This window comes from Tupaia chinensis, unplaced genomic scaffold (assembly GCF_000334495.1).
Source record: "Tupaia chinensis unplaced genomic scaffold, TupChi_1.0 Scaffold143651_1, whole genome shotgun sequence".
Taxonomy (NCBI): Eukaryota; Metazoa; Chordata; class Mammalia; order Scandentia; family Tupaiidae; genus Tupaia; species Tupaia belangeri.
This window is the reverse complement of record NW_006203500.1, coordinates 2633944-2644675: the sequence shown is the minus strand read 5'-3', so window position 1 is coordinate 2644675 and position 10732 is coordinate 2633944. Positions and strand designations below refer to the sequence as shown.

The window sequence follows — 10732 nt, the reverse complement described above, 5'->3', positions numbered from 1 at the left end:
TGTACTCACTGGAGAAATACAGAGATACAGAAAGCGGCAAGAAATCATCCCCCAGGGGGGATAGCCACACCACAATCCCTTCTCCTCCGTTCTCCTCTCGGGATCTTGGGCACGCATGCACACATGCTCAGCATGAGTTTAAGCTGCTGAGTCTGGGAACCGCAGTTGACGACAAGGGAGTCCAGCAACATAACCATTATGCCAACTGCTGGTCCTGAAATTTCAGTTTTAAAAATATGCTGTGAGGATTTTTAAAATGGAAAGAAGCAGGATACAAACGTGTGCATATGATGGGCTATCAGTTACGTTTATAGAAAAAGAAGAAAGGAAATATATAGGAATGTTAGCAGTGGAAATGTTAGAGCAATAGAATTATAAGTAACAATTTTTTTCTTTATACCAGTCTGTATTTTCCGAACATTTTATTCTTTTTGTCTCTTATTATAATGTAAATCAAACTTACAAAAAGAACATGGCAGGCACGTGTGTACCCACCACCAGACTAGATGTTAACATTGCACCAAATTGACTTCAGTATCTCATTTTAAGAGTGTTTTTTGAGGATTGTGTTGTATATAGAGCTAAATCTCTCCCCACCTCTTAACTTTCCATTGACTTCTTCCTCAGAAATGTACATCCCGGTACATTTTAATATATGTACTATTTGTGTATGTATTTATAACATAACATGGTGAGTTGTGTGTTTTATAGAACAAAAATGGTGTCCTGTTGAATGGATCATTTTTCTTTCATTCAACATTGTGTCTTTGAAGTTAATCCGTGATCTACAGACAAAATATTTACTTTAATTGTTTTATGACATTTTGTTTTATGAATTAACCACAGTTTCTTTTTTCCTTTTTTTTTTTTTTTGGAGAGATTTTTGCTATAGGGCGTGTACGCTCACCAGCGAGACAGAGAGAGAGAGAGACAGAAAGCGAGAAATCACCCTCCCCAGGGGGGATGGCCACGCTGCAATCTCTTCTCCTTCATTCTCCTCTTGGGATCTTGGGCACGCATGCACACGCGCCCGGCGTGAGTTTAAGCCACTGAATCCGGGACTCGAACTGCCCTCGACTACATAGGAGTCCAACGACATAGCTATTACGCTAACTGCTGGTCCCAACCAGTTTCTTTATCCATTTTTCTGCTAGTGACTGGGTTAGAGTTCTTTCCCATACTTTCATTGCAAATGCCACAGTGACTGCCCACATTAAATCCCAGTGTACATGGGAGAGAGATACTTAGAGCTAGAATTGATGAGTCATAGGTGGGCAGAGTTTCAGTTTTATGGGATATTTCTAAATTGCTTTATTATACCAAGTCAGAGTATCACCAGTCACAAATAAAAGATCTTTATTTCCCCACATACTTACTAATGTGCGCTATTACAGATTGAATATTCCTTATCTGAAATGCCTGGGACAAAAAATATTTTGGATTTTAGAGTTTTTTTCTTTCTTTCTTTCTTTTTTAGATTTTGGAATATTTCTTTACATATAATGAACTATCTTGGGCATATGTAAAGACAAAATTTATTTACGGCCCAGCCTCAGTGGCACAGTGCTGGCACTATAGTGCTATAAGGCACATGGCTGACTGTAGGTTTGGATGCTCAGTTGACCTGGAAACATACAGGTCATGTATTTGTGCCCAAGATCCTGAAGAACTGAAGGGCTAGGGAAAGGGGCTAATGGCATGATGAGATGCTGTTGAGGGTACTTTTTTCTCTCGTGAGCATGCCCTCACACATGTTCTCTATCATAAATTAATTTATGCTTATATATATATATAAAATTACATATTATATATATATAATTACAGTGTTTTAACTCTAATCAGTCACAAGAGGTCAGGAGTAGAATTTCCCACTTGTGGCATCATGTCAGCATTTTAAAAGTTCTGAATTTGGGGGACCAGGTGGTGGCACAACTGGACCCACACAGGAAAGGTCCTAGGTTCATGTCCTGGGATTTCACTGTGCACATGTGCCTCAGACCAATTGAAGCTAGGGGTATGTCATGGTGTGGGGACCCCACCTGGAGAGGCTATCTCTTTTTCTTTCTATCTCTTCTCATTGCCTCCCATAGATAGATAAATAAGCTTTTTTTCTTAAGTTTGGGATTTTGAATTTTTTAATTAAGGCATTTAGCTAATGCCTTTGAAATATTTTGCTTCTAATTTGTTGTATGTTTCCCTTCTTATAAAGTAAATCATTCTTTCACATGTTGATTAGTCACTGTGGTTTCTTTAGAGTGATTTGCCTGTTCCTATCCTTTGTCCATTTTTTGACTGAATGTTTGATTTATTTTTTATTGGATCGTTGGAAAAGTCATTTATACATTTTTGCATAGGAAAACATATAAAAATGCATCCCAACTTTTCCGATGACCCAATAATTAAGATGGAGGTACTCTTTGTATGCTCAGGATACTAATCCTTTAATAGTTTATTTTTGGGGGGTTGTATTATTTTTATGATCACTAAAAATTCTTTTTAAAGTGGACTCAAATTTATTTTTTCCTCTGAGTCTTAAGCTGATGGATATGCTTGTATATATTCCAGCTGCTGAAATGAAGCAAAATGACAAAATCATGTGTATATTAGAAGATCGGGAAAGGAGAGACAGGAAAAATCTCTGTCGCGCCATCAACAACTTCCAACAGAGCTTTCAGAAGCCAGAAACTCGCCGTGAATTTGATCTGTCTGACCCCCTAGCCCTTAAGAAAGACCTCCCAGCCCGGCAGGCAGATAATGATACTCGGAACACGGTGTCAGGGATGCAGAAATTCATGGGAGAGGATTTAAACTTCCATGACAGGAAGAAATTCCAAGAGGAACAAAACAGAGAATGGTGCTTGCAACAGCAGAGGGAATGGAGGAATGCCTGTGCTGGGAGAAGATGTGCAGGTAATGAATGGGAAAGACAACTGGTCTCAGTCCTCACTTTGACCAGTCGACACCCCATCCCACCCAGGTTTTGTGGGGACTTGGGGGTTTGAAGTCCTCCTGACGTGCACAGCCCCATACTGCAGTGGCCTTAGAGGACAGAGCAGGCAGATCCTGCACCCCAGGCGTGGACTGTGCTGGTAAGTGTCCTTCGTACAGGAACACTTTTTTTTTTCTTTTTTGAGAGTTTTTTTTTTTTTTTTCGCTACAGGGCACATGCGCTCGCCAGACAGACAGAGAGAGAAATAGAGACAGAAAGCGAGAAATCACCCCCCAGGGGGGATGGTCACGCTGCAATCCCTTCTCCTCCATTCTCCTCTCAGAATCTTAGGCATGCATGCACACGCGCCTGGTGTGAGTTTTAAGCCACCGGGTCTGGGACGCGAACCGCGGTCGACTACGTGGGAGTCCAGTGACATAGCCATTATGCTAACTGCTGGTTCCCCGTTCAGGAACACTTTGAGAGCGCATCTCCACATCAGGGCCCCAGCTGGGTGCTGGGCACAGAGGCACCTCCCACCCTCAGTGTGTTCATAGTCTGCATAGAAGACAAATGGGAAATACTTAGGTGGCCATGTCTCCTGGTAGTGGTCAAAGTTCCTACAGGGTGTAGTGGGGTACAGTCCTGGGCACAGTGGTCCATGTCCTCCCTAGGACTCCCGAGACCCAGGGAACTTTTGGGCTAAGGCCTCAAGGCATGAAAGAGCCTCCTTCTAGAATGGAACTGTGGAAAACCCAGTAAATCCTGCCCTACTCATGCCACCAGTTGTCTGCTCTTGGGTGTCTAATAAGCAGGTCAGAGTCAGTGCAAGCGTGGCACTGCACTCGGACTTCCTGAACTGACCACTTTCCTAGGTTGATGGCTCCATTCTCTAGTCTGGGACCTTGAGCCAGGTCATCCTGGCTCTCTTCCTTTCAAATGCCACCTCCAGGCCACCAGCAAGTCTCAGATTTCAGCAACTTTACGTTAACCTCTACCACTCCTTTCTGGACAAAGTTCTCTCCATCTGTCAGTCTGGATCATCGCAACACCCTCCACCTGGTCTCTGTGCTTCTGTCTGTCTTCCCCCAGTCTCTTCTCAGTCCAGCGGCCGGAGTGGTCCTGTAAACAGTTAATCAGAGCTTTTGCTCAAAAACCCTCCAGCAGCTTCCCATTTCCCTCAGAGTAAAAGCCAAACTGATGCTAAGGACCTCCAAGGCCCTCACTTCTGGCCTTATCTCTAGTTGCACAGCCTTCTACTCACTGTTCTTCCCATGCCATCCTCCTAGAGTGTGAGTATATCAGGCTCACTTCTGCTCAGTGCCTTTGCACTTCTTGTTCCTTCTGCCTGGAAACGTCTTCCCCAGGTAGCCGCATGGCTCGCCCCTCCCCTCCTGCATTGACATTGCTAAAATGTCATCAGTGAGACTTCACCTTCTTCCCCCCTCCTGCCCACCCATCCCATCCCCTTCCTTGCTTAATTTTCTCTGTAGCCTTGAGCACATACATGTTCTGTGGTTTATGTACATGCCATCCGTCTCCCCAGTTCAATGAAGGCAGGGGATTCTTACTTATTTTTAAACATTTTTTACTGCCCGAGGTTTGGTACTCTCACCAGAGAGAGAAAGAGAGCACCCCCAGTGGGGCGTGTCCTGCCATCCTCCTCCTCTCACCAAGTGACTCGGCCTTTCTTAGTCCTACCAGAAATCCCCTCTCATCTTCAGCCCGTTGTCAGCTCTTGTCCCTTCCATCTCCTGCACGTACTTTGAACTGTGCACTTCTGTTCCTATTGTCACTACTGCAGTTCAGACCACCACCGCTTCTCACCTGTGTGACTCCTGCCAACTGCTCTCTCTTTGTCTCCCTCTTCCTCTCTTGCCTCTCTCTGGTTCCTTCTCAACACAGTGGTCAGGACAATCTTAACCAATGTCAAGTTCAACCACATCACCCTCACCCCCTCCATCCCAGCCTAGCTCACTCTAATTCCTTCCCATTGCACATGGGATCAAATGCAAAAGCCTCTCACAGCCAAGCTCTGTACACAGGGGCCTCTGGCCCCACCCCACCCTGCTCACTGTGTTCTGGGCATCTTGGCACATTTACTGCTGGCTCCCCAGGTCACTTCTCATTGCAGACCTTTGCACCTGCTCTCGTCTAGCTGTTCTGGCCTCCAGGCCTCAACTTGTAAGGCATTTTCTCCTAGAGAGCCATCTCACTGCCCACTCCCAACTACATGCCTGAGTCAGGTATTCCCACCCTTCTCTCCCAGTCACCTTTTCCCCTGTAGCACAGTCACAGTTTGTTTGGCACATATATTTTGGGGCCCAAGTGTAAATCATTATCTCCTAGACAGCAAGTTCCAGAAATGCAAGGAAAGCCTGTTATGTTGTACTCACCATTAGGTACTATCTGTTCCTGAAGAAAGACCCCTGTTAGACTCTTGTTCACTAGATGTTCAATTAATGAAAAAAAAAGAACAAAGGAAGAGTGAGAGATGAGGCTGAAGGTCAGCAGAGGCCAGAGAGTCAAGCCCAAGGAGTTTAACCTTTGCTTTTGGAGGGAATGGGGAGATTCGCAGTACACAAATACCAAATGAAGCTTTTGATTGGCAGCATTTTAAAATTTTATTTTACTTTATTATCATTATTATGTTTTCACATGTGTTCACCAGAGAGAGACAGAGAGAGAAGGAAAGTGAGAAAGCAAATCACCAGGTCTGGGACTTGAACCATGGTCGGTCATGTGGGAAGTTCAGTACTTCAACCACCATGTCCCCCAATTAGCAGCATTTTAAAATGTAACAACCCTGCAAAGTAGGTGTTGTCCTGCCTAGCAGGGAAGGACGCTAAGGCTCAGAGATCAAGGAACACCGGAGGTTAATAGAACTGGGAAAAGCCTGTGTGGCGCATGTACCTGCACTGCTTGCTTCCTCTCTTGCCTCTCTCTGGTTCCTTCTCAACACAGTGGTCAGGACAATCTTAACCAATGTCAAGTTCAACCACATCACCCTCACCCCCTCCATCCCAGCCTAGCTCACTCTAATTCCTTCCCATTGCACATGGGATCAAATGCAAAAGCCTCTCACAGCCAAGCTCTGTACACAGGGGCCTCTGGCCCCACCCCACCCTGCTCACTGTGTTCTGGGCATCTTGGCACATTTACTGCTGGCTCCCCAGGTCACTTCTCATTGCAGACCTTTGCACCTGCTCTCGTCTAGCTGTTCTGGCCTCCAGGCCTCAACTTGTAAGGCATTTTCTCCTAGAGAGCCATCTCACTGCCCACTCCCAACTACATGCCTGAGTCAGGTATTCCCACCCTTCTCTCCCAGTCACCTTTTCCCCTGTAGCACAGTCACAGTTTGTTTGGCACATATATTTTGGGGCCCAAGTGTAAATCATTATCTCCTAGACAGCAAGTTCCAGAAATGCAAGGAAAGCCTGTTATGTTGTACTCACCATTAGGTACTATCTGTTCCTGAAGAAAGACCCCTGTTAGACTCTTGTTCACTAGATGTTCAATTAATGAAAAAAAAAGAACAAAGGAAGAGTGAGAGATGAGGCTGAAGGTCAGCAGAGGCCAGAGAGTCAAGCCCAAGGAGTTTAACCTTTGCTTTTGGAGGGAATGGGGAGATTCGCAGTACACAAATACCAAATGAAGCTTTTGATTGGCAGCATTTTAAAATTTTATTTTACTTTATTATCATTATTATGTTTTCACATGTGTTCACCAGAGAGAGACAGAGAGAGAAGGAAAGTGAGAAAGCAAATCACCAGGTCTGGGACTTGAACCATGGTCGGTCATGTGGGAAGTTCAGTACTTCAACCACCATGTCCCCCAATTAGCAGCATTTTAAAATGTAACAACCCTGCAAAGTAGGTGTTGTCCTGCCTAGCAGGGAAGGACGCTAAGGCTCAGAGATCAAGGAACACCGGAGGTTAATAGAACTGGGAAAAGCCTGTGTGGCGCATGTACCTGCACTGCTTGCTTTCACATCTTTCCATTTTATGGTTTGGTCAGTCTACGTTGACCCATCTTCTCCAGCTCTTCTCCCTCCTTGATCTTGCTGGCCTTACAAAGTCCTTCTGCCACTCTGCAGATAACTTACCTGGCACCCCCTCCTCTCTGGATTCTTGTCTGATTTCTACAGCCCCTTTTTCTGAGCTCCCACCATCTCTAGGCCCCTGTAGCTGCTTTCTGATAGACCAGGGACAGCAAGGTGCACACCACTAGCCTATCTCTGGGCCACTGCAGACAGTACTAATTGATAGCAGACATTATCAACCCCTAGTAGTGATCATGTCACCTATCTAATGCCATTTACCCATTGGATAGCCTTATTGAAATTAGCTCATCAGACTAAACCAACAGCCTCCAGAGGCCAGCCCTGTCACTATTATTCCCATCATCGTCCTTATGGCCAAAGACACAGTGAGAGGTGAATGTGTGAATGACCGAGCTGCTTGCTGCTCAGCATACCCGGGAGGATGCTCCTGGGGTGTTTGGCGTGATTGCACCTCGTTCCCTTTCAGAGGACTTGTACACAAAGACAAGGCTACAGTTTGATGAAACAGCCAGGCACCTACAGAATCTGGAGAGTGCCACCAGGAAGGGGGTCTGTGCAGCTGTGAAAGAGTTCAACAAGAGCCAGGTACACCCTGCCTCAGTGTCTCCAGGGGAGGACGAGCATGCAGCAGCTTCCTGGCATACCCCGCCTTAGGGTCATACCAGCAACCCTGGCTGGGTACACCTTCTGGGCCTCCTCAGGGATTTGAGCGGCAACTTGATCAGGGTTCACTTGTACCAGGGGTTGTGGCTGAAGCCATCAAGACCAGTGAAGGGGACTGTGCATTTTCCACCTTTGAGACGTCACTGCAGTCACGAGTCACTCTGCTGAGGGTCGGTTGGGGGCCACAGATATCTGAGGATTACTAGGGCCCCAGGATGGGACCAGGCCTGTGGAATGGCAGCCTGACACAGGGGCAGTGCCCTGCTTTAGCAGATTGGTGCAAAGACTCCCAGCTTCTATGCACACGCCCAGCAGGTAGCCACCCTTCAGCCCTGGCTGCTGCCCCGCAGGGCTCTTACGACCCCAGGGCTCCCATGGCCCTCCCACATCCATGCCTGACAGGTCTACTCGCCAACCCTTCATCCTGACCTCAAAAGGCCTCCGGTTAGATTGACCTCTGCCTCTGAGTCCCCAGGAATCACCAGGGGTGTCTAAATGCCTTTCTTTGCTTAGACCTTGGAATCAGCAGAAAGGAAGAAACTAGAGAAGAAGCAGGAACAGGAAGACAACCTGGCCGAGATCTCCAACTTGCTTCGTGGGGACTTGCTCTCCGAGAACCCGCAGCAGGCAGCCAGCTCCTTTGGGCCCCACCGCGTGGTTCCCGACCGCTGGAAGGGCATGACCCGAGAACAGCTGGAGCAGATCCGCCTGGTCCAGAAACAGCAAGTCCAGGAGAAGCTGGTGCCTGCCCCAGCCCTTCTCACAGATCCCAGTGGGCGCCCATCTACCTTGTACCCTGCCCCAGCATCCAGGTGTAGCCACTGTCCATTATGCCCTGTCCTGGGCATTCCGCTCTGGTGGGAGGAGGTGACAAGTATGGAACCTCAAGGGCTATGAGTGCTGAGAAAGAACAGTAAGGCTGGCCAAGGTGATTAGGAGTGTTGGGCCTGAGGGGAGCAGTCAGGGGACAGAGGTGACATTGGAGCTGACACCATTCAGATTTCAGATTTTCAGGGAAAAGCTAACCATTCAGAATTCTGGGAAAGGGTGACCAGGCAGGGAGAACGGAAAGGGCAAAGGCCCTGGGGCAGGCCCATGTTTGACTCTGGGAGAAGGGTAAGGAACGGCAGCATGAGAGAGGGGAGAGGGGCAGGTCCAAGGCCACAGAGGGTCCAGCAGGCCACTAGGGAAAATATTGGCTTTACTTGGAAGGGAAATTCTGGAGGGTTTAGAGCCAGGAGTGATTGGATCTGACTTCCATTTTAAGAGCAGCCATGTGAAGGGTAGACTCTAAGGGCATGAGAGGGAAGAGAGTGAGAAAAATAGGATTCTCTGACCAACCCCAGACCTACAGAGTCAGAAACCCTGAAGCAGGGGCAGTGGCTCAGTAAAGCTCAGGGGATTCTGATGTCTGCTGTAGCTTGAGAACCGCTGCTAGGGTTTGCCCAGCGGTGGGCAGCTGGAGAGTCAGGGCTGGGTCTGTTGAGGAGCCAGGGATCTGAAGAGGCTCTCAAACCGTCAGAGAACGTACCTCCAGGCTGGAGAGGACAAAGGGCTGCAGCCGGGCCTGGACCAGGGCCTGAGCAGCAAGTGTGCAACAGTGTAGGGGTTGGACCTGGGTAGCCCTGCCAACCTCCAGGTGGAGAGTGCCCAAGGCTGGACTCTGTGGACCCTACTCTGCCCTTCACGCTGCAGTTGGCCGGCCAGCTGGCGGGACGGCTGCTGTTTGAACAGCAACAGCAGCACCAGCTGCATGCCCTGCACAGTGCTTTAGTCTGTGTGGAACATTAGCAGATGGAAAAGTCTGAAGGGAGAAAGCCCACCTTCAGTCTCCTGGCTCAGAACTGCCCAAGCCCACTGGCAGCCTTCCTCCCTATCCCTTTTCTATGCATGGAGGGTGACTCAGAAAACTAGGATCATGCAAACTATAGCAGGTCGGTCTGCTTTGCCTCAGCAGAGTGTGTCCCCTGTCACTACATTTGTGACAAAGCAGCTCATGTGGTGGCCCAGGCCCCTGCAAGCAGCCTTACTTCATAGGTGAGGTTTACAGGAGCAAGGCAAAACCTGTTCATGGGAAAGCCGGGCACCCCCTGGCCTTTCAGTTCTGGGTGGGCTAAGCCAGGCCTGCAGAGCCACTGCCCTCCAGGGGAATGGGTGGAGGGGCTCATCTTTTGCCCCCTAGGGAGCAGGAGAAGCTGGTCCAGTGGCAGGGCTGACCACACTAGGAAGCAACTCTCTCCTCTACACTAATTCTAGGGCTTAGCAGTTCTCATAGAGGGATCTGGAGGACAATGAAGAGTGGGCTGAAATGCAGAAATGTGGAGTTTTCCCTGGGTGGGGCTGTGGTATCAGCACGTTCTAGAAATTCTCCAGGTAGTCCCTGTGCTCAGTGGCATGGAAGCACAGGCAGATGCTTGCTGGGTTGGGATCTGACTGCCAGCTAAGTCAGGGAACCTCTGGAAGATCCCAGAGGACCCTGGGCTTAGGCCTGCCTGTGGGAGCCTCAGACCGGGATGGCTGTTGGAATCGTGTCTCTGCTGTCCTTTCAGGAGTATAAGGACAGCCAAGGGCCCCCCACGGTGGGAGGCAGCTAGGTCACATGGAATGAGGGCTGGTTGGGGAGGGACTCCCTTCTGACTTCCTGCATGTCATTGGCCACCTTCCCGAGCCTTAGTTTCTCCATCTATAAAGGTGTGAGTCAAGTCTTCCAGAGGATTCCAGGGCTCCTGGCCCTGGGAAGGTGGTGCTGAGTCACCTGTGCTCCCTGCAGAGACTCCAGGAAGAAGAGCGCCAGCGAGACATGGACTGGGCCCGGCGGAGTATTCAGGGGGCTCGGGCCACCCTCCTGTTTGAGCGGCAACAGCAGCGCCAGCAGCGCGACCTGCGCAGGGCCCAGGACAACTGCAACTTCAGCCTGGCCAGGGAGCAGGGGTGGGTGCAGTGGGTGCCGGAGGGGATGTGGGGGGCTGTGGAGGCCACAGACAGGGAGGGGGAGGGGAGGGGGAGACACCCCTCCTAGGATGTCCTCATCCAGGCACGGGGGACCCTAAGGCGGCCCAGACGGGTGGGCACACCCA

At 49.0% G+C, this 10732-nt stretch overlaps 1 protein-coding gene across 2 annotated transcripts in view; it reads left to right on the top strand.

Annotated features, from left to right (window-relative positions):
- Positions 1–10732, top strand: part of RIBC2 (RIB43A domain with coiled-coils 2) — a 29997-nt gene that overhangs the window by 3028 nt on the left and 16237 nt on the right. For both annotated transcript variants that reach the window (XM_006164636.3, XM_006164635.2), the window contains exons 3-6: positions 2566–2910; positions 7459–7577; positions 8169–8396; positions 10426–10586. In XM_006164636.3, the coding sequence (XP_006164698.1) occupies positions 2566–2910; positions 7459–7577; positions 8169–8396; positions 10426–10586 (853 nt within the window). The remainder of the gene's footprint in view (positions 1–2565; positions 2911–7458; positions 7578–8168; positions 8397–10425; positions 10587–10732) is intronic.